The 25,205-nt window shown below is 35.9% G+C and overlaps 1 protein-coding gene across 2 annotated transcripts in view; it reads left to right on the plus strand.

Annotated features, from left to right (window-relative positions):
* The window catches only part of LOC306883381 (E3 ubiquitin-protein ligase RNF130-like), a 47,088-nt gene that overhangs the window by 15,048 nt on the left and 6,835 nt on the right, over positions 1-25,205 (plus strand). For both annotated transcript variants that reach the window (XM_079438586.1, XM_079438585.1), the window contains exons 3-7: positions 4,456-4,650; positions 11,005-11,255; positions 13,001-13,072; positions 18,216-18,298; positions 23,743-23,839. In XM_079438586.1, the coding sequence (XP_079294712.1) occupies positions 4,456-4,650; positions 11,005-11,255; positions 13,001-13,072; positions 18,216-18,298; positions 23,743-23,839 (698 nt within the window). The remainder of the gene's footprint in view (positions 1-4,455; positions 4,651-11,004; positions 11,256-13,000; positions 13,073-18,215; positions 18,299-23,742; positions 23,840-25,205) is intronic.

The raw sequence follows: 25,205 nt of genomic DNA on the forward strand, positions 1-25,205 counted from the left end.
TTGCAAGATATAATCTTAAAACAAGTACAGTTTTGGAATTCCCCACGTAGGTGACTCTTATGGTGGGGATTTATTAATTTGAAGGGGAAGATGGGAGGAGGGGAGAGGAGGGAGGCATTTTAGACATTTATATAAAATACTATCTCTCCTAAATGTTTCCTCGAAGTATTTGTTTTTACAGTTTATATAATTGTGTTGATTAATATTTATGTTGTTAGGAAAATACAAACAATTTAATCACAAAACTGTAGTTGGTTGTAAAGGGTGATTTTATTGTCCAATAGCTTACACAGCCCAAGGAAGCATGATTTCAAACTTCACATCTAACCCTTCGGGTGCTGAGGCCATTGTTTCAGATCGCTAGTTCACGTTTTGGTAGCATATCCGTCCACTGCGGCTGCCATACTGAGACTAGATAGGAAAACGCCCCTTATCCAATGACAGAGATGCACATTTTGTAAGACAAGACCGTTAACTTAGCCTATAGGATGTATTTTGAATGCCCAGTAGTCCTCAAATAACATTTTAGTCCCATCTCGTCTTAACGAAGACGCAGCATAAATTTCGTCATAGAAGAGTCAAGCTTTAAATAGGAAAATTATCGAAACGCTTTGGTAATTTTTGATGACCAAATGCTAATGGTCTAATCCGATTCAATGATCCATGTTAAGCTAAGCTAAAAGTGCTACCGCCAGACCCGGAGATCGGCTGAATGGATTCAAAAACGATAAAACTCAACTGTTTTACTCTAGGGGAGTTGAAAAATTAGCCTATTTCCAAAAAAGTGGAGTTTTCCTTTAAGCCATACAATGGTTTGTAGTTACTTATGGTCCTATAAAATAATGAAAATACTTCAGGGCTTGAATTTTGGAGTGGAAGTTGTGAATAATTTTGCCAATTCCCATAGGTTCCCAGCTTATAATGCAGGAAATTCCCGCAAACAATTATTCACTAAAGGATGTATGTTGAATGAGCAAATTAGTTCACACAAATTATCATATCAAAATAGTATTGTGAATAACATATAATAATAGTGCTATAACAAGTCTCAGTTAGCTTAGCGCCGTACATGTAGCAAGGTTTTTTTTTATTATATAATAAAAATAAAATAGAATAGAATAGAAAAAGAATAGAGCAAGCTAGTGTACGAGGCATTTTTTTGCTTTTGTTAATTGTATAATAAATAAAAGGAGATCAAATAGAATACAAAAAATTAGAGAAGCGAGTGTTATTTATTTATTTTATGAAAACAAGCAGTTAGTTTAAAAGGTTTTTTTATTTTTTTTATTTTAAGAATAGAATTAAAATAGAGAGTGCTAGAGTTAGAGGGTCAAGTAAAGATGGAAGAGATGTGTTTTTAGCCATTTCTTGAAGATGGTCATTCCACCAGGAGGGAACATTTAATTTAAAAGTCTGTGAAAGTGAATTTGTGCCTCTTTGGGATGGCACAATAAAGCGACATTCACTTGCAGAACGCAAGCTTCGAGAGGGCGCACAAGTCTGAAGTAATGAATTTAGGTAAAGGGGTGCAGAGCCAGGGGTGATTTTGTAGGCAGACATTAATGCCTTGAATTTTATGCGAGCAGCTATAGGTAGCCAGTGCAGATTTATTAAACACAGGTGTAGAAAATGACAATTGTGCAGATCAGGGTCTTAAATTGTATTTAGATGTGTTCAGCAGTTTGGTTTCAGAACTTGGTTGCAACTTGCACAAATTACAAATAAAATCTACATAATAATATTGTTTGACCTCCTGAGGATGATGATCAACATTTAAAATGATGTTAAAGCTCTCTTTTTCACTGACCAATCTTGTTTCATTGCCATGGAAAGTGCCTTTTCCACAAGAAGTGAAATGGACTCATCCTCTCATGCTGAGAACACACTTTCACAGTTTGAATATTTCCATGTCAAAGTTGAAGCGCAGAACTGAACCGTCCCGATTGTTTCGCGTGTTCTTACTAAGTTTTTGGGATGTCATTGAGTTGCTCATTATATAACCTTATGCAATTTGGAGAAAGATCAAATAGAAGACCAGATTTCACCAGCAGTCCTTACGAACCCAAATATGCCCTCTCAGCACTGATAACACTGCAAAGTCAGAGATGCACTATGCAACACCAACCTCGACCTTAAAGGACTTTCAGTACTAACTGCAATTACAACACGTTAATTATTTAAACATTTTCATTTAATGAACACGCATTGATGAACACAAGCATGAAATCAGTATATGAATTGCCAAAATTAGATTCGATATCAAATTACGACTGTATCTCAGCTCTGCTCATTGGCTGCTGCAGGTCAGCTGTATGAATCATTCATGCTGATACTAATATTATTGTGCTCATACGGCCTACAATATCATCTTGTGAACCAACATTATTAGCTTCTGGACTCGTCTGTTGCTCCTCCACCCCAGTAAACACACACACCTAAACACCATCATTATCTCAGTGGTTATGCTGCAAACTGATGAATATATGATTCTGCTTCATCTTCTGTATCTGTGTGAGCGTGCCCAGATATGTGAAAGTGCATGCATTTGTGTGTGTGTGTGACCTAATGGTAAAGAGATTTCTTTCTGCAGTTTTGCGTTTAGTGCACAAGTCTTACTAGAATGCCTTGAGGGAAGGATGATGGGCTTGGCTGGGGAGGTGGGCTGGGTGCTGAAACAAGCAAAAGCTTTGGCATTACCTTTTAAAGACAATCAATTATCGTGACCTGCTCTGCCTCCCTGTGGGGGTTCCACCTCTCCTCGAGAGCGGGCCAGGCGGCTTCGACATATGAGTCAGTGTTTGGAAGTGACAGGGCATTAGTTTGCATAGCCCAACTCATCAGAGTGCCTCCATAATCTCCAGTGTCAATGGAGCAGTCGCATAAGAAATAGGGAGGGAAGCAGCCCTCCACATTCTCAATTACATCGTTAATGAGTTTACTGGTGATATGCTTTCAGTCCACAAATGTCATGGTGGTGAATGTGAGTTTCATCAGAAATGCATGTCAACAGAACACAGTGAGGCTGTGTTTAAGCACAACCTACTGCTAATTCAGTTCCTCCAGTTGGATTTGTAGTGGATTCTTAGTTGATCTCTTTAGGATTGTTAATGAATAAGATTGCTTATGAATTATTACTGTAGTCTTCAGCATCACATGATTCTTTGGAAATCAATCTAATGCTGATTTGGTGCACAAAAAACATTTCTTATTAACAATGCTGAAAACAGCTGTTCTCCGTTATACTTTTTGTGGAATCAGTGATCCTTTTTAAAGGATTTTTCCGATGGATAGAAAGTTGCATAGAAAGGAACATTTTTTTTGGTCATAATAAATGTATTTGCTGTCTCTTTTGATCAAATTAATGTGTCTTTTGGTGATTTAAAAGTATTAATTTCTATAAAGAAAATCTTACTGACTTGAACGTTACTTAATATTGTGGCATACAATAATAAACAGTTTTGTGTGTGTGTATGCATAAGGATGTACTCTACAGCAGGTCTTGGGATGACATCCAAATTTCAAAGTCAAGACCAGTAGAATTTCATGATTATTAATAGGGGTGGCACGGTTTTTGGAAAAAAAAACGAACCGAATGGTTCTCCACACACGGTTCGGCACGCGCTAAGACCGCGGTTCAACTTAAATCTAACAACGCATGTGTAATATGCCTCAGAATGCATGCAAATATTAAGCTCTCTCTGAAGTATTGTGTTTGAATGGACAAATTCACACAACAATTCTGTCTTGGTAAGTATCCTATAGCAGACATAGCCGGCTGAACGTACTGTATCAGTGCACTGGATCAGTGCATTATCTTAAAGTGAGAGCACTTTCTTAATATTAATCATACAGCAACAACAAAGAAATCACTCACTGCTCTTGATTGAATCGCTTGTGTAACTTTAATAAAGATTCATATTTAATTTATACAGTCAAATATGCAATGCTGTTTTACATTTGATTACTTTATTCGATTGCTGTACCTAAAAACTAATGCTATAGACCTACCTAAAAAAAAAAAAAAAAACCTGAAAATCACTGGTTATTTTATTTGTATCTTTACTCTATTGTATTTTTATTTGTGCTGTTGCTTGTAGTTAGATTATTATTTTCTTTATTTTTATTTGACAGTATAGTTTTTCCCTAAACATACCGAACCGTACCGAAACCGTGACTTTAAAACCGCGATACAAACCGAACAGTGAAAAAGTTGAACCGTTCCACCCCTAATTATTAATAGTTTTTGATGTGAAATATGAATGTACAATAAAGTGTATAATAAAGTTAAATGTAAAATACAGTGTCTTTTTAATATATTTCCAGATTGCTGCAAAAAGTTTAGAAAATGGCAACTCAAGACAGGATGAGCAAATGAGTGTCACTTGTATTGGAGTGTGTGTAATGTACAAAATGTAAATTAAGAATTGAGGCCTTGTTTCTTTTTTTCCTTTTTAGCAGTGGATTTGCAAGGCTGCTGTTCACCCACCCGGTTCATAGTCCCTCCGAAAACCACACACTGGGTGGCCATTATGCAGAGAGGGAAATGCACCTTCAAGGAGAAGATACTTAAGGCAGCTGCTTTCAATGCCTCGGCTGTCATTATCTACAATAACAGCACCAAAGAGGACACAGTCACGATGGCTCATGAAGGTGAGCGCCATAATCAATGTATTCTCATTATGACTAATGCAACTCTCTCCTTCTAATCTGTGCCATGCACTTAATGTCATGCAGATTTTTCTAACTTTTATTGCGAGTTCCTTTAGATGGGACTCAAAGCTTGTTCTTGTTGTAGTAATTTTAACACTACATGTTAACATGCAGGAGTTTTGTTTAGAGTGTTTGTACATGTAAATGGATATTTTTATTTAACCGAAGGGATCAATTGTGTTGATTGAAAATATAGGAAGTGGTATCTGATATTTTATGACAGAGCAGATGCACCTGACCGGTTACTTTAAGGTCTTTGTAGTGCTTGCAGCAGATTTTAATGCAGTGTGGTACATTATCTGAAAAAATCCTTGTCCAAGGACTAAATGGGAGAGTGTGTACCATGTATGTGTTTGTCAGCTCAATAAAAAACAGTTTTATTTTGCAGCTCCAAAATTTGCAAAGTAAAGCTAACTACAAAATTCAACTAGTCAAAAGTGTGTGTTTGTGTGTGTGTGTGTGTGTGTGTGGCTGTCACTTACTCTAGAAGAGTTTTGTGCACTGGACAGCAGACAGTTTGATGGAAAATGTTGCCGTGCTCAGCAAATTGTTTTTTTTATTATTATTTATTTTTAAAGCATTTTGGTAAAAGCAACAGCTGACACAGTAATTTTAATGGCCATTACATTCCATTAATGTTTACTAAACAGACCACATAGATTGTAACCGGACATGAGATCCCCCACCACAGTACATCAAGGTACATATAATACATTATGGATTGTTTAATATGAATTATGCAAGTGTATATAATACTTGCATGTAATATTAACCATGCTTTTGAAATGTATTGTAGTCCTATCAGATAGTAGATAAAATTGTAATACGCAGTTTAATTTTATTTTATTTTGAGTATTGCCGTATCTAACAGTGAAGCCATTAGTAGTACTATTTAACATTTGCACGTTCAGAATATATAATTATACTTTATTTTACAACTAAGTTGTCTGAGGTAGACTTGCTCAGTTTTTTTTAAACTGTTGATCTGCGTACACATGCAAACTGATGTCTGTGACAGTTGCATTGCAACTATTTTTAAAATGTTTTCCACAATGGGTGCATTTTTAAGATGCTTTGAAACTTCTCAAAACCTCTGTGTTCTGTTCCATTTATGTGGTGCTCTGTCTAGTTGTTTCTGAATGCAAGAACATATCCTGTATGAATGTTTCCTCACTCATTCTGTGCTGCTTGCTCTTTATGTGGTTTGAGGTGTGTGGCTTTTAGTAGCAGATGGGACTGGAGGTTGTTAATTCATGGATTGTTCTTTTTTTAATGTTACGAGAAAATATATGGATGATTCTCAGTTGTATAGAACAAAAACAACAGCCTTGAGGAGCAGGAACATTCAGGATTAATTGTTTATGTATGTAGGTATTTCATAATTTATCTTGGGGTTATAAACCTGCCATAAGAGTGTGACAGAGACTGTTGGTTTGGTTTTTGAGGACATCCGGACATGGTGAAGGACTGTGCGTACTGGAATCCGTCCCCCAGTGCAGTTACTGTTGCTCTGCAGGTGCACTCTCTCCACACACACACACTTCTAGCTTGGCACATATCCAAGAGTTTAGGATGCACCGGCCACATAGGATTCAACTTAAAGCTTCTCAGAAGTGTGATAAGATGTTTAAAGGGGTGGGTTGAACAGCGAAAAGGGAAAGATAAGGGGAGATGGTGAGTCACAGCACCGCTATCAGAATGGGATCGATGAGATGTTTAAATATAGCAGGATTGCATGATTTATTCAGGGGTCCTTTTCCCCTGCCACCTATGGGATTCAAACCTCGATGTACCAGCTGTTAATCTTGAGGTGCCTCACGATTCAGCTGGATTTTGATTCATAGTGTCATGAGACAATTGTCCAAGGGTTCTTGATTTTTTTATCAACAGCATAGGGATGCAAGCCTTCTTGAGTTAGGGTGACTTGTTACCAAATTTATTGTTAAGATCTTATACAAGATCTTCTGCTTTTGTGTAATGTGAATGGAATGCTAAATCTTAATGAAAAGCTTAAAGAAAAACTTTACTAAACTAACTAAAATAAAAATAAGTTGAAGAGCTAAAATCACAAAACTAAAATAATAATTATTATTATTATTATTAATAGTAGTAGTATAATTCAAAGATAATTAGAAATATAAAAAAATAACAACAAATGACAAAAGCACATAACAAAATGTCTGGATTGTCTGGATCAAACATTTTTTGAAAGACAGTTGCAATGCATCAGTGAATGGGTTTATCCAGGTGGATCATTGTTCTTGCATCACATGACATTTTTTTTCTGTTATTATTATTATTTTTAAATACATGTGAGGCAATATTTTCATATGTAGATTTCAGTCACACATTCAGATCACTACCTTTTAAAAAAATGTATTTTGTGCACCCACAGGAAGTTTGGGGTTGCATTTGTGTGTGTGTCGGGGTGGAGATATGTTTGCAAACTTAAAAGCTGCAAGCAAACTGACACATTACTTCCAAGAGTTGAAACCAATATTTTAAAACCAGTTACATGCAGAGTGCATTTAAATTCATAATGTCACATGCTCTCTTGAGTCACTGTGGTTTGAAGGATCACATCACCTTCACTGTCGGTGTCAGTCAGCATGTGCAGGGCTTAGGACCACCTTTGAAGGAGTTTCCCCTTTAACACAGATCAATATTTGCATGCCTTGACCTTTATGCAAGGAACAATCAATAATGAATAAAATTAATTTCCAATCGCTGTTATAAAGTAAGACCATTTAGACTTCTTCAGCAACTCTAAATGCATGAAGGATGAGTCATTATTTTTTTACATTTTAATCCATATTTGGCTAATTTTATTGAGATCTCTATTAGAATCATATTTGATAATGATATGGTTATTATTATTATAGCTCATAATATTTGGTTTGATAATACTGTAAGTGTCATCAACAGACTGTTCCTGTGCGTGAGTTATGCAACATGATGTATATCATGATATACATCTCTTGGTTCTCATGCTGCTTATGGAGAAAAAATGGCCTTGGAGTTGGTCAGAGCTGCTCTATCAGTCACCGTTGGAGCAAATTGTCCCTGTCCTGCCCTAGACATCATATTTACTGCTGACAAACTGCCTTCTGAGCCAGGCAGCGTGCTAAACAGTCACGTCTCATTTACACCTGTGCATAAACATTAGTGCTCACGTACACCAGTGCATATAAAAAAAATCTATACAAAATCATACCAGCTGGTAAACTGCAAATTAAACCTTTGTTTATGCATGATGAAACAACCATAATGTCAGACACACAAGCAGCCACATTCACACTAACATTATGTGACATTGAGACTCCTTTTTCACTCTTTGAACCCTTTTGACATTCAGGATTTGGCTGTAAGATGCAGCAGTTTTTATACACAAGGGTTGATGTACCCTTGATTACTTCCATAATAAATGCATGCTTGTTCACCCTTTAGCCTTACACCACAGTCGTTATCTACTCAAACCCTTAATAAACTGTTGAGAGTGCTGATTATATGTCTTATATGTCCTATATGTCTTTCTTATATACAAAGCTTATTTCATTCGACATTTACTCAAAATGTAGACATTTGCAACCACTAGTAAAATGCTTCTGTTTTACTTTCCTTTCTTATTATGGAAAAAGAAGTTCAAAGTTGCACTGAAACTTTTTGATGTATTTCAGAATGTTGTATCCTGATGTTCAGGATGTATGTATTCCTGATGTTAATGTTTTGAGATTGCACATGTTTTGAGAATGATCCACAGCTTATCGTTTGTACCAGCTCAATAGAAATGCAAAACATTCTCGTATACATTCATAATACTAAGATAGTTAGTATTAAAGTTTCTTTGTAATTAACGTAATGCTTTAAGAAGCAATAGCTCCATGTGGTGCTTTTTGTGAGGTTTTGTATAACCTGTGTCCCTTGTGATTCTTTCACAGCCCTGCCATGCTATCTGCTGCTACAAAGCTGTGAAAGTAGATTTGTGCCTTGTAGACCATAGAGGCACTGAGACTCGTCATTGGAAAAAGCCAGTTAATGTTGTATTATGGCATCTCAGTGGTTTATTAGAGAACCTTACCTCAAAGATGTGTCCCTGCAGTCTGTCAGTCCAAACACTTGCAGTCTGAAATGCCAGAAACCACAAACACAACATTGTATGTGGAAATGTCAGGACACGGCTAGATATGACAGATAAATCTCTCAAAATGGTTTGTATTTTGAGTTTGTGCCATCAAGGTTAGTCTAGCTATAGTAAAAATAAGAAAGATTTGAGTCTCATTTGCTAAAATGTGTTTTGACCAGCATAATAATAGTTATGTGATGGTATTTGTTATTGCATTTATTTTCCTGTATATAGGGCAGTTCAAGTGCAGAATACGGTGAGATTAGATCGCTGACTAGGGCAGGTCTGCAATAGGTTTCCATCTGTACTGTTCTAACCTTATTATTGCAAAGCCTAAGGGCCAGTATTATATCAGTGTCTATGGCACGGCCTAAGCCCTAGATCGGTGTTATTGTGTGTGTTTGTGGTGGGGGGATGGACGGGGTGTTTGTTTGTCCTCATTTTGTGTTGGCATGATTAGTGTGCCATTTGTGTGACTGTGAATGTATAATAGGTCAGATCAGGAGTATTAAACTGAGTTGGACAACATCCGTGCGTATGTATGCTTTCAATGCAGGTAAAAAAAAATGCAATGAATTGTGAAGCTTTGCTCTAAAATGTTGTTTGTAACCTTTTACAGGGGTACAAACAACATTTTACAGATCTCTCTGTATTTGTTGTATATTTTATATACTTTATATTTAATCATTTCAGAAAACTATATATTCAATATAACTATAATATAATAATTAAAATAAGTTTTATTTGTATCTTTCCTAAAATAAACATGTAAACAAAATAAGAAATGTATTGTAATATTTTTAAATACTGTAAAATATATACTGCAAAATAAGTAATACAAATAATTTTATTTTACTGTAAAATTACAATACTAATATTTACGTCCTCATTTCTTCATTTTCAAACAGTATATACCATGAAGCAGTGGTTCTCAACCTTTCTTTCACCCGGCCGCACTATGGTCTCACGGGCCGCACGCTTGTCATTTACATATTACGTCATCAATACAAACCTAGCAGATTTATAATATTAATTATAAATATAAATAATTGTACTCACCATTAATAAAACACCAGATGCTGTCTGGAGCTGAGCAATTTTGTGAAATTCTGCTCGAAAGGAGTACCAGCACAATGAAGTTGTGATTGTAAGATACGGTCTGTAAGACGCACACGGAAGCGTGACTCGACGCGCGACATTGCAGAAAGTGTGTGTTCACAAATGTAGCCTATGTTGATCCAAATATGAAAAGCATTTTCGAATTTAGTAGTCTGAGGCTCTCTCCAGAGATGTTTTGCCACATTTCTGTAATTAAGGATGATTGCTGCGTAGTAGCCTATGGGTGTTTTTGTTTTTTACCTGAACATCTTCAAGTGAGTGGCGGGGCAAACGGAAAGTCGATGCTGAAAGTCCAACACACTCTTCACTGCTGATGCTGTGACTATTCTTGTTTGAATGCATTCCTTCGCTGGCATTTTCCACATTTTGTTTTCTCCCTTAACAAATTTGATGCTCAATTTTACAGAACTAATGGCTGCTGATGACTATTTGAATTGAATTCTGCCAAAGTGCGCGCTTGTAAGGGTTCGTTAAATGTGTAACATTAATTACGTGAGTACATAGATCTGCTCATGTCTGAAAATAATATATGAAAAACAAAATTATTTTACATAAAAACATTATAGCTTGTATTTGTTTAGTGCATTTTTAAATTAATGTAAAAACTAAAATGAATTGTAAAACTGAAAGTTATTTTTTAATGAATGAGGCATTTATATAGCCCTTTTTACTGTGGATTGCTGTACACCCAAATCGCTTTACAATCATATTAATTGTGTTCAGCACATAGACTGTAACATTCAGCATGGTGGGCCGCATTTGGATTCGTGACGGGCTGCATGCGGCCTGCGAGCCGCGGGTTGAGAACCACTGCCATAAAGCTTTTGTTCTGACAGGTTGCAATCATGAAAATATGCAGACATTTAAATTTGAATTTTGAAATGTGCTGTAAAATGATAAAATACATATTATTATTATTATTATTATTATTAATACTTGAAAGTATTTTTATTTTATTATTTAATTATTGTATTATTAATCTTTTTTTATCCTTCACATATTTAATTGGATGAAAACAACCTATATCTCAATATAATTTATCTCCCCCTAAGGCACTGGAGACATCGTGGCAGTTATGATCACAGAGTCCTTTGGAAAGGAGATTCTAGGATTCCTGGAGAAGAACCAGACTGTGTTGGTGTCCGTGATGGTTGGGTCACGAGGACTGCCCAAGAACATCAACCGCGGCTCTTTGGTGTTCGTCTCCATCTCCTTTATCGTACTGATGATTATCTCCTCTGCTTGGCTGATCTTCTACTTCATCCAGAAGATCAGAGACACCAGCGCACGGGACCGCAGTCAGGTCTTACACAACACACACAGATCTACCAGCCTAGCACTTCTGTTTCTGTGTTCTCCTGTTGCTCTTTTGAACAATACACACATAAACACACTCTCACCCTCAAGCTTGCATCTAAAAACATTGCCAGATTTTTCTTCCAAAGATCTCTCTGATATTTAACAGGCTTATCTGACCTTCAAGAACTTCCTGTGTGTTCAAAGATAGTAGTAAATGGCCCAGCCTTCCCAGCTCATGAAATCTTAATGCAGAAATGTGTGTATGTGTGTTTGGTGACACTCTGCCTCTTCAGCGTTTGGTTCCACACACACACACACTCATAGTCCTCATTACTCCACTGTAGTGTTGATGTCTCTCAACCCTTTCGCTTTTACCAGGCCTCTGAATTTACTACATTCTCTGAATCTATATGGTATAAACAGGCAAGTCATAAACAGTTTCAGAAAAAGCTCATTAGCACATTGCTTATTCTGTTTTGCCAATATATCTTTCTTTTTTTGGTTGTGTTATTAGCAGATTTTTGAGTGATCTGCTACCATAACCCCCCCCCCCCCCCCCCCCCCCGCAAAAAAAAAAAGGAAAGAAAAATGATTCAGCAAGAGTGCAATACATTGTTCAAAAGTGGCAGTGAAAACATTTACAATGTTACAAAACATTTCTATTTCAAATAAAGGATGTTCTTTTAAACTTTCTATTTATCCAAGAGCCCTAAAAATGTATGACAGTTTCCACAAAAATTTTAAGCAGAACAACTGTTTTCAACGTTAGTTAAAATATAAATGAAATGTGTCTTGAGCACCAAATTGATATTAGAATAATTTTTGAGGGATCTAATAATTCAAATAAACAGTCTAATAATATTTAGCAATATTACTATTTACTGTATTACTATTTACTGTATTAGCAAATAAATGGTGAACATGAGAGACGTCTTTCATAAACATTTTAAATGGATTGTGTATTTAGCAGATTAACAGATAATTTTAGTGTTTTGGTGGCATCTAAACTAAATGTAATCGCAAACATTTACACACACCGGCACACACATACTGCACCTCCCATTGACATCTATTGGTTTTTAATTAAGCTTATTATAATTAGTGCAGACTGACCCTAACCCCTTTGGCATTTTGCGATTTTAATTAAAACATAATTTGGCCATTTTACTTGTGAAGACATCCTCATGATTCAGTTTATTTGTGTCTATATTTGAGAGGACATTTTGAGACCCTTGAAAATATAGCACACAAACACACACAGTTTAGCTAGCACAAATCCTTTGGCCCTGGTTGGCCCTTTGGCTTTTTCTGTAAACTGTCGGCGGTAAATCACTGGGCTGTTTATTTAGCAATAAACTGGCAGAATGAAGACCTAGGACATCTCAGAACAAACATTCATAAACACACACACAGACAATGAGCTGCCCATCACAGACTGCACTTCGAGTCTTTTATTTATGGCCCTCTCTGTCAGGCCTTTCACTAACTCAGCCTCATTTGCTTTATACAATCCTGATAAGACTCTCTGATATGCTGCTTTTATCACAATTAATATTGCTAATGCTTTCTCCTCTGCATTATTATTCAGCTCTACCTTGTTTATCAAAATCTGAATTGCTATTTTTTTCTGCTGTTTAGAGTCTTTTATTCCCGGACTTTTAGTCATTTTAATTTCCTGTTTCATTAAGTCAAGCTGTGAATCTAAAATGATGTGAATTACTGTCTCCTCTCTGTCCTTTGTTACTATAGCGACGGCTGGGAGATGCTGCCAAGAAGGCCATTAGCAAGCTGACTACCAGGACAGTAAAAAGAGGGGACAAGGTGAGGTCTTTTGACGTCATTGCTTGTTTACTTTTCTCAGGCTCGACTCTATTCATGTCATGTCTGCCAGGCTATAGTAAGCAGCACTATGTGCTATTATGAAACTGTTTGTGCCATTCTCCATTCATAATGCATCACCGTATTCTATGAAGGACTCACTGGACACGTATGCACTGCAGCTAAATATGGCTGTCACTATTCTTCTGAGTGCTTAATCACATTCTTTACGCACATAGCTTGGTTATTTAGAGCTGCGTTCAACAACTGAAAAATACTAGTAGTTAGAAACAAATTTACATTAAATCCAGTTTTCTCCCACCAGCCTTGCTGTCTAGCAGCAACCCATACATTACAGCCTACACAGAGTGTGTGCGGTTTAAAAGCAGACGCCTAAAGAGCATAAACAAAACACGGCGCCTTTGGAAATTGCTAGATGGTGATACTTATCTGCTCACTATTATTACTTTAGAAGAAGCAAACTCAGAGCAGGTGAAACTGTTGAAATCTGTGTTTCTGTTTGCAGCAAAACAAACTGCACTGCACTACATGTACTGATATAATAATATAATGCATAATACTTTTTATAGAAATTAGTACTTTTATTCAGCAAGGATTTAATAAATTATTCAAAAGTGACAGTAAAGACATTTATACTGTTGCAAAACATTTCCATTTCAAATAAATGCTTTTTTTTTTTTTTACTTTGTTCATCCAAGTATCATTAAAAAAAATGTATGACAGTTTCCATAAAAATATTAAGTAACAACTGATTTAGTGTTTCTTGAGCACTAAATCAGCATATATTATGGCTGCTGAAAATTCAGCTTTGCCATCACAGGGCTAAATTACTTTTTTAATTATAAAAAAAGAACAAAATCAGATCAGGTTAAAATGTTAAAATCCTTGTTTCTGTTTACAGCAAAACAAACAATACTGCACAGCATGTACTGGTTTTAACAAAATCATCATTCATCATTGCTTGCATAGTATAATGCATAATATATATTTTTTAAGAAATTCATATTTTATTAAGCAAGGATTTAATAAATTAATCAAAAGTGACAGTAATTCTAAATGTATAATGTTACCACACATTTCTATTTAAAATAAATTCAGTTTTTTTAACTTTCCATTCATCAAAGTATCATAAAAAAATGCATGACAGTCTACGTAAAAATATTAACTGTTTTAACATTGACTGTCTCTTGAGCACTAAACCAGCATATATTCTGGCTGCTGTAAATTCAGCTTTGCCATTTTTTACTTTTTTTAAATATAATAAAAAGCAAACTCCGATCAGGTTAAACTTTTGAAATCCATCTTTCTGATACAGCAAAACAAACAACACTGCACTGCTTTTTTGTCCTCTTTATAATAAAGTAATTAGGGGTTTCAGGATTTTTACAAAAACTAATGCACAGTATATTTATGCATTTAGTGCATCATTGCTTGTATAATAATACAGTGCATATGAAACCTTTGCTCAAGGTCTAATTTAATCAATAATTGGCTGTTAAATATTGGTGACAAACAGTCTAGGTTCATCTCTAAAAGTAATCTTGCTGAATTTACCACAAAGTCCAAAGAAAGACATTGACCTGTGTAAAGGTGAATGACTGTCAGGTGAGCGATGAGGTAAGAAGGGTCGGGAGACTTCACAGATGTTTGGTTTGGAGAAGGGGTGGAGCTGTGCCAGTCAGTGTGTATCATAGCCCAGTCAAGGTCAGCTCACATCAGCCATGAATAAAACATCAGTGGCCTTGGAGAAGTGCTGCAAGAAATTGAAACCTTTCACCTGAGAGGTCATGCTCGGTAGATATTGAGTGCGAGAACATCTGTCTGTCTTCCTCTGCCTCTCTCTCTTGTTCTCTCTCCTTTTTCCTTTTTTTTTCAAGTGATTGCATACACTTTTTCAATCAGTTATCAGCGATGATGCATCCTTACAGCTTCACTGCCTTGGCTGAAGCCTCTAAGCCTCTGAGTATCGGCCACGTCCCTCTGCAGGGACCGACCGGACCACAGTCGATGACTCTCACGCTGAGAGGGGCCCATTAGAAACCGAACACCACTCGCCACAACATGACCTTGACCATGCAGGACACTGCCAGGTGACGGAAATAGCATCTAGAGTAGAGAAGATGCTTCCAGGAAGAGCAGAGTGTGATATAAAACCTAGGAGGATTTTTGTCACTTTCTAAATGGCTTCATGCCCAGGGAGGTCTAGTGAGCTGCCTGAGTGATGCGTTGCCTGCTACTAGAGGTATATTTATGCTATGATAATATATAAATAGTATTTGAAAGCGTTACTACAGCTTGTTTTTCCTGCATAACTCTTAAGTCTTATTGGGAATTTATGATGAAGTCACATTAAATATAGGGTAAGAATGCCACATAAGTAGATATTGTAGCACTATATATTAGGGCTATTAATAGATTTAAAGAAAAGTGGAATTAATTAATTGATATGCTGATTAAATTTATTATTATATTTTATTTCAGCTTTATTTGGATTACCAATTTTTTGGTTTAATGATAACAATACTGTTCATTGCAAAAACATATAATATAAATGCCAAGTTCTGTCATGATGCAAATTGATGATATTTACAGCGTTAAACTACTTGGTACAAGCTGATTGGTTCATGTTGCATACACAGCTAATGAGCTTGCTGCTTTACGTTTAAATGGCTAGCGTTCACTAGAGCAATTTGCTGCATGCTTTCAGAGTTCCTCTGAAACGCTCCACCTGTATAGATCTACTACGAGTTATTATATATGCTATTTTATCTTAAATACTCACAGCACCGTATCGGCATATGTATTTGCAGTAACAAGTTCCTGTACTTGCTTTGCAGCAGCAGCAATAACCAACAGCAACAGCAATCCAACAGCAGCAACGTAGCAGATCCATTACACCAAGACCAAATACATTAACACTGTCATATCCATTACCATGCTAAAATCTTCCCAGAGTTCTCATGACAAAAAAAAGCATGTATTAACACACAAACTCATTTTGTCACAGCTTTGTCATTATCAGGCTTTTTTTAAATTGGTATTAAAGAGTTATAAAAAACACTGAAGCTTAGTATTATTCTTCAAAAAAATGCATGTGAAGAAATGCAGATCACTAGTCACTCCTACGAGTAGGCAGTGTTTCCTCTGTGTTGTCAAGATTTGCTTCAGACTGACCTCATAGGTCAGTCAAGTGACAGATGGACTGAAAGCAGAGCCAGAGAAATACAGCATCTTTGACACATTGTATCTGCTAAATCTGCTGAACAATCGCTCTCTCCTGCTCAGTCACTCTGCAATAACTAGATAGAGCTGTTACCTGAGCAGCTTCCTATACTTTTCTCTGAGAGTTGACATGAGTTTCTAGAAGCACACTGATGGAATGTTTTCCACACTCCTTTCCGTTTTTATTCTGTTTATATTCCAGTATTTTTGGGACCCGTGGTAGGAAATTATTTGACACAAAATACAGTCGGAATGTTCTGAATGGCATGCTGTCATACCTTGAGCTAGGAATGGAGTATGCCGTAAGTGTAGTTTGCAGAGTATGCAAATTTACGGTGTGCATGGAATACCCAGATGACCTACTTGATTTGCTAAATTTGACTTGATCCCATAATACTATGTGCTCGTCTTGATCTTTATTTTTTAAGTGTTTCTAGAATTGTAAAACTGTGTCTAAATAAGTGTCACTAAAAAACTTTTACATAATTCGAATATTACATATTTCCCTGCCTGCTTTATGGATAAAATCAGATTTGATGTGAGATTAAATTTTATTTTATTGCTCTCAGTCACAGGTGGCTTTGTATATGATATTTGATATGATAAAAATGGGCACTGTATCAGATCTATTTTTTGCATTTTTGGTGTCACTATATTTAGGACACATGTATTCTCTTGTCACAGGAGCCATTTGTTGTAACATAATAACATACTAGCTGAAATTTTAGCTTACTGCATAATGAACAGCTTACTCTGCATATTTTGCTGCCTACTATTTGTTGAAGTAGTATGTAAAACCATGTGCATTATGCAATTATATTGTTTAACTGTATTATTCAACACTATACTCATGCAGATCACATGTTTAGGTGACCTAATTTACATGCATTTTTAATTAAGCGAGTGATAGCTGGTTATCACCTCATACATAAACAGTTATTGTGCATTTAAACTCTTGATGTATTGTTTGACTGGACTGTCAGAAGTTAAGAAAGAGATTATTGTGTGCTCTTATGTTAACAGCATTCTACATGCAATACTGTGTACATGTATATTACATACTTTGCTATTGTAACAGGTACAGATTTGATAGTTAGACCATTTTAATCTTATCTATTTAAAGAATATCGTATTAGTTTGACTTTATAATCTAGTGAATGAGTGTGGTATCTGAACCTTAAATGGTGCACTTGTGAATAGCTGGGCAAGTTGAATACAAGGACGAGGCAGCGAGGAGGTCAAGAGATCAGATCAATATAGAGCGAAATGCAAGTACTCAAAGCATATTGAGTATAAAGAGAATTTCACTCCTGCCTTATTCCCATTTCTCACAGATTAGGCCAGCATACATATTTAATAATAATGGGCTAGTGGTGCTTAAGTAGAAATAGTACGGAAGATCAAGGTCCTAAATGGAGTTATATTAAGAGTTTTTCTGTACGTTATATTTCTGTACTGATATTGATTTATCTTAAACCGTTTTCCTTTTTTTTTGGTTTTTGTCCTTAGCTTGTCACATCCAACAAGTGATAAACAGCAGAACCTTACAATGATCACTTGTTTTCTATTTCTGTTGTGTTTTGATGAGTAGCATTGGTCAAAAATGCAGCTGCGCGTAATTGTATTAAAAATTTAGCAACATAATCTTGCCTATTAAGTTGTCTTGTCAGTATTTTCACTTTACGTGTGGTCAGTGATAATTTATTGTATTTTAGCAATAAAATTAATAATCATTTGACAGTCCTGTTCTTGTTTGACTGGCAAATTATCCTAAAACTGCCCTGATGTACCCTGTATCTGTGTCCTAATGAAACTTTCTAATGTTGAAAATGACATTTTTAACTATATTTTGACTAATGAAAAGGCTAATCTTTATTCTTCATCTTGTGTTCATATTTTGCAGGAAACAGAGCCAGATTTTAATCATTGTGCAGTGTGCATTGAAGGTTATCAGCTAAACGATGTGGTCCGGATCCTACCCTGCAAGTAAGATTGTGTGTCTGTGTGTATTTACATATGCATTTAGTTTCGCTTTGTGAAACAAGGGTAATGAAATATCCTTTTTTATTTTAAATGCTGGTCCAGAATTTCTTACTTTCTCTTTTTTGTGGTCTGCTACTACTACTACTACTACTAATAATAATAATAGGATTTATTCATATAAATGTATTTAATTCTCTTTTGTTGTTGTTGTATAGTAAAAATAATAAAATTTACTTTTATGTTTTTATTCAGAATTTAAACTTATGATTTTATAATTTTAACATTTTGGCTTATGTTGTCCGCTGGCAACATATTTTTGCATTATCCAATGCAATTTGGTTTTCACCCCAGACTTTGAATAATGGTCAAATGACATTTGGAGAGAAAGGGAGATCAGGGGTCAGTTGCTGTTGTGAGATGTGAGTTTGTTGAGGAAATATGGCACTGCTGTGGCTGTGAATCACTGCCCTGTCAGACCCGCACTGCTTATTTTTAGCAGCTCAGCTTCCAGTGACCTCTAGGCAGCCAACACACAAACACACACGCATTTGTACTTACAAACAGATACACACTATTCATGCACAGTATATTAAAGGGATGTGACATACAGTATGCACACACAAATACACAAACATGCCCTTTCCTACTGTTTCAGACACCATCTGCTGAATATGACCTGGTCACACAGCTGGAAGTCTAGCTGCTAATTTTGTGGCTCACCAAACACGCGAACTGTATGTGTTCACATGCTATAAATGCCTTTATAGATACACTGTGAGCTGCTTCGTGCAGTTACTCACCAGTTTTTTCATGATTATTCCTTCCTGTTTTTGACATTTTATAAAATATCTTGGACATTCTGCTAAATATCTCCTTTTGTGTTTGATGCTAGAAAGTCAGTCATATAGGTTTGGAACGAGTAAATGATTTGGAAAATGAAAGATAAATACAAATTGGTGGACTATCTCTAGTACAGAATCAGTAATCTCTCCATGATATCTACTAGCATTGATATTTTACTCTTTTCATCCACACCCACTCACGCTCTATCCTTATTATCTCTTTCGGCCCCTGTTTCTGTCTCTACAACTGTACAGCAGCGATGAAGCACTAATCCAGAGCCTGGTTAATTGCATTGTTCTCTGCTTACGGCTGAATCACTGCTTCACTCCAGTCAGATCAAATAACACACTCATGAGCTGCAGCATCTGTGCTGCCTCAGACAGCTGCTGCCATCTAGCAACAAACCAGTCTGAAACTCTTAGTCATCGTAAGAAATGGTTGGATGACCATCCAGGTCTTAAAGTACCATGCATTGTAGATGGTATATGGTAACATACTCCCAAAATGTGGCAAAATATATAAACCCATTGGCTATTAAAAATTTTGGACATTAAAAATATTGGCTGCTGTAACCTCCTGTTTGAAGACTTGATGTCAACACAGGAAAGAAAACGGACACCTATCTTTGATTTCATGGGGTCTTTTAACAGACCAGTGCTTCCTAGCAATTCCTCATAATTGTTGATTACAATAAGAATGTTGGATATTTATCTCATTCACTATTCAGCATAAGATATTCACAGCTAGTTTAGCTCTGAGGGATCTTCAAAAAGGTGTTCACTTAAAAGAAGAAAGCAAATTGCAAAAAAAATTAAATACACAATAAATACACAATGCAAATGCATGACCTCCATAAGGACAGGCACTGACATAGAATGATTCCTAAGCGATTTCAATTCATCCCAAAGGTGTTCAATATGGGTTTAAGGGTTGACTAGTCAAGTTCTTTCAAACATTTTCTTTGGAACTTGCTTTGTGCACCAGGTTAATTGTCATGCTGGAATAGAAAAGGCCCTACCCAATGTTAGAGTTGTCATACAGTTATGTCATTCTATTCTGTTTAATTACGAATTTTAACTGGAATAGCCAAAACCATTTGTCATAAAGAGGTGTCTGCTTATTTTTTGACCATATAGTTTATTTCTTTAAAAAAAAAGGAAAAATATTCAGGACATACAGTGAGGAAAATAATTATTTGTTCCCCTGCTGATTTTGTATGTTTGCCCACTTAAAAAAAATAAGGGTTTATAATTTTTATGGTAGGTTTATTTTAACTGAGACAGAATATCAAACAAAAAATCCAGAAAAAAAAGCAGCATACAAATGTTAAAAAAAAAATTTGAGTCAAATAAGTATTTGATCCCCAAGCAAAACATGACTTTGTACTTGGTGAAGAAACCCTTGTTGGCAATCACAGAGGTAAGGGATTTTGGTCCACTCCTCTTTTACAAATCCTCTCTAAATTATTAATCATTAATAAGTTTTTAAGTGAGCAAACTTACAAAATCAGCAAGGGATCAAATAATTATTTTCCCCACTGTACATAGTGCAAGATTTTAACAATCAAGATCACTGGATCGTGAAAGAGAAGTATTAATATTATGGGTTAATATTAGTTTTTCCTTGGTTCGATTATTACTACACTTTGATGAAAGATTATAAAAAAATAAATAAAATAATTGTTTTCATTGGAATAACGTTTAGATTTTTTTTTTTTAAAGAAATGTACTTATTTATTAAATAAAATAGATCAAAAGCAACCAAAAAAATAAAAAATAAAATACATGCTGTCCCTTTGAACCTTCTAGTAATCACAGAATCCTTAAAGTGTCACGTTTCCACAAAAATATCAAACAGCATTAAGCAACTGTTTTCTGCCTTGATAATAATAAGAACTATTTCTTGAGCACAAATCAGCATATTAGAATGATTTCTGATTGATCATTTGACATTGAAGAAGACACTGAAGAGTAAAGACCCTAAACTTGTGTGTGTGTGTGTGTGTGTGTGTGTGTGTCTGTGTGTGTGTGTGTGTGTGTGTGTGTGTGTGTGTGTGTGTGTGTGGAAAAGGTTGTCATCTGTTCTTATCTTATGGTTATCTGTTCTTAAGGTGAGTGTCTCTGCTCTCTTAAGCTTAAGCATCTCCAGCCACAATCAATAACTCATAGCACAAGTAATGGCAGCACTTGACCCAGCCATGGCCATTCAATTTACGTCCCTGTGCATTAGCTTCGCTTTAACTTCCTTAGGGGTGTGCCCTTCACTTCATGGATATGACTTACTGTTTTATGTCCTGGTGGACTGAAATTTGTATTTAAATATGTATGTGCTATGGTAACTGTAAAATAATACAGATCATAAAGAATGGGTCCACCACACACAGAGCTGGTGTGTCTTAGTTTGAAGGCATGCACCTCTTTATGTATCCTTTGTGTTGTAAGCACCCTCGTCATTAATTCATTTGACCCTTGTTTGCATGTTCTCCCTCCAAGCAAATAAAGCTTTGTTAGAGTTTGTCTGCACACTGCTTCAGTACAGGATCAATTCAGAAGCATACAACCTTTTAGCACCCATAAATCACAGTGTGTCAGTGGCACTTAGCATTATTTGTCATCCTGAGATAACCCCTCTGAAATGTATTGCTGCAGCAGTATTCCACAAGCTCTCTCGTCCAGTAGTTCTGTTCAGGTTGTATTAAAATCTCTCTCAAAACACATTTCTTAGCTGAGGAACCTGCCTGTATTCCTTTGGGAACTTATGTAATACTGATATAACTAGCATACTCACTTGAGGGGTTTTAAAATGTGGTTTTGGGCCCCCTTTTGCTGTGTTTGAGGCTGCTGGGGTGAATGCTGTAGGGATGAGTGATGTATTGAATATATTTGCATTGATTTTCGAGTTGGTAATATGTTTTTAAAAGCCTCTTATGCTCGCCAAGGCTGCATTGATTTGATCAGAAGTATAGGATAAACAGTAATATTGTGAAATATTTGTACAATTTTCTATTTTAATATATTGCAATATGTAATTTATTTCTGTGATGACAAAGCTGAATATTCAGTCTTCAGTGTCACATGATCCTTCAGAAATCATTCTAATATAATGATTTGATGCACAGGAACCCTTTCTTTTTATCAATGATGAAAACATCTATGCTGCATAATATTGTGTAATCCATGATGCATATATTAAGATTCTTTGATTAATAGAAAGTTCAAATGGTAGTGTATTTGATGTATTTTTATTTGGCCGTTAAGTTTCCTAAAGACTGCGCAAACAAAACAAAAAAATAGTGTTAGACTTAGTTCGATGCACTTCTGGAACAGTCCATTTGAACGAGTTACCAAAACGCATTAGGATTCATTTTTAAATATAAATTGCCCAGTTCTATGATGCAGTTATAAAGATTCTTCATAATTTTCAGAGCCACAATGGCTGCCTTGTCTCTAGCATGAGCCTCAATGGCTGGCTTGTGCCGAGAGTCTCCCTCATGAAGAGGGTTTCCGCTATCGAGAGCCCAGGGTCTTTCCTGGAGTAAACACCGCTCGGATTGTGCGACAGCCGGATATGAGGAGGAGAAGAGACTCAAAAGCTCTCTGTAAAAGCTCATGTTGCGCCTTTGAAGTCCACCAGCTTGTTGCTTTTAATCTTCCAATCTCACTCTCTCCTCTCTCTGGATGTAATATAAATGTGTAATGTGCTTTTACATGTAATGTCCTTCTTGCAGCAGTGTTCTTAGAGCAGTTTCAAATATTCATCGAGTTACGGTGATATCAAAGGCTTGATGCTGCAATCTCATGGTTTTACATCGTTATAATCAGGGGTCCACATACATTTTTCAGCCTGGTTCTCATATGAGTACCTGGAGATTTAGTTTGGTCCTCACATGGGCATGGAGTGTGACCCATAAAATATAACTATAAACAACTTTATTAATAATAGTGATGATAATATTATTGCACTTTATTTTTTTTTATAATAATAATAATAAACTAAATAATCAAGTGTGATAATACTATTTTATTTTAAAATGAAAAGGAAGTATTACGTACAAATACAATTATTTTATAGCAAACCTAAAAATAAAATGCTAATATTTTTCTAATTTGTATTATTATTTGAATTAGAATTTTCATCATTTTCAAACGTAAAATCAGCGAGCTTTTATTTTGGCGCTTCTGGGTTTAGCGCTGCTGATTGAAGAGCATCAGTGAATGAAATGTCACAGTTTTGCTTTGAAAACGGCAGCGGCTTGCCTATTATGCTTTCAGTTTGAATAGAAAACTTATACAGTACAGTTCGTCGATCTAATATTGTAACTGCGCATTAACAGCTGTCATTCATGTCGGTACGCAAATGCGCTGTCAGAACTTATTTACACAGCGCATTTTTTAATTTTGGTCGTGCATGCGGACCTGTGGACCACTTATTTGCACCCCTGGTTATAATAGAAATAGAATGATTACAAACATTTAATTCATATTAATATTTTTGGTGTTGCAAACAAATGTATAACACTTTAAATATACACAAAGTAAACAGATGATTATAACATGCATAAGTTCTTTATTTATGGCTATCAAAATGTTTTTCTTTCTCTTCAGGCACGTCTTCCATAAAATGTGTGTGGATCCGTGGCTAAATGAGCACTGCACCTGTCCGATGTGTAAACTCAACATCCTCAAAGCTCTGGGGGTTATGGTGAGCACACGCACACTAGGGGTGGGCATCGCAGGGTACCTCACGATACGATATAATCACGATGCATGGCTCACGATAAAGATAATATCACAATACAGCGATTCTGCGATAATCTATATATTTCTAGAAAATCCTATAATGATGCATCACGATATCTGTCTAAACAAAATGCCTGTGAAAAGGTTAAGTGCAAGTTTTCTTTCTTTCTTCAAGTTTAAACTGTTAGAAAACGGCAAAAAAAAATTCTGTAAATCAATTTTAACATGGCTAAATTAATCATTTTATTTTTGGACTTAAAAGGTTAAGTTTTCTTTTTCTCTGTGTGTAAACGAACACATTTAACTGCTTATCAAACAGAAAAAAAAAGTGAGGGAAATCCACCTGCGATCTGAGCGGAGAGGTTCATGAACTGAATATGCGCCTATGGTCCACGCTGATAGCTGTTCCGAGGCAGTTTTTTAGTTTTCATCTCCATAAACATATATAGCAGTAAAAGCTAATACAGTGGCTGGAAATCTGTTTATCCTTCGGTTCCTCATGCTTCCCCATCTTCATAGAGAACGCGGTTCATGGAACTTGCTCAGAGTCAGAGCGCTTTTAGAAAGAAGCTGTAAATGGTGCGGCCGCGATTTCCACGCATTTTTAGACTCTGTGAGCAGGGAAATCTATTTAGAGCACCTTATTGTATCAATTAAAATATCAATATTTGGCGCCAGATATCGATTCTCATATCGCATGGAGAAGGATCACGATATATGGCCATATTGATTTATTGTCCCACCCCTAACGCACACACACATGCACACGCGTGTTGGGTTTGTATGTTTTATGGGGACAGTCCATAGACGTAATGGTTTTTCATACTGTACAAATTGCACATAAAACTTTCTGCAGTTTTCAAGAAAGATTTTTCTGTATGATTTATAACCTCATGGGGACCAAAACATGTCCCCCACAAGGTCAAAATTGACTGGTCCCCATAATGCAGGGGATACCAGGACCACACACACATTATTAATAATGTTTAAATGTTAAGGATTTATTATTTAAATAACTAACAATGAATAAGTAATAATATTAAGATAATTATAATTATTATCGACTTATCTAAACAACCACCCCTGTAAAAGAAAACCTGCATTTTTAGAAAATGATTCACTTTGTGTAATATTCTATTCTATTCTATTCTATTCTATTCTATTCTATTCTATTCTATTCTTGCAGACGTCCCTGAAGAGATGTTTTGTCACATTTACTCTATAGCTATATTCTGGGAACAATTTGTCCCAAAGTACAGCTTTGTGAACACACACTGACTTAAATTTATTACAAAAACAACAGACACATTGATCTCAGAGGGCAGCAG

Source organism: Barbus barbus (genome assembly GCF_936440315.1).
Source record: "Barbus barbus genome assembly, chromosome: 17".
In the NCBI taxonomy this organism is placed as follows: domain Eukaryota; kingdom Metazoa; phylum Chordata; class Actinopteri; order Cypriniformes; family Cyprinidae; genus Barbus; species Barbus barbus.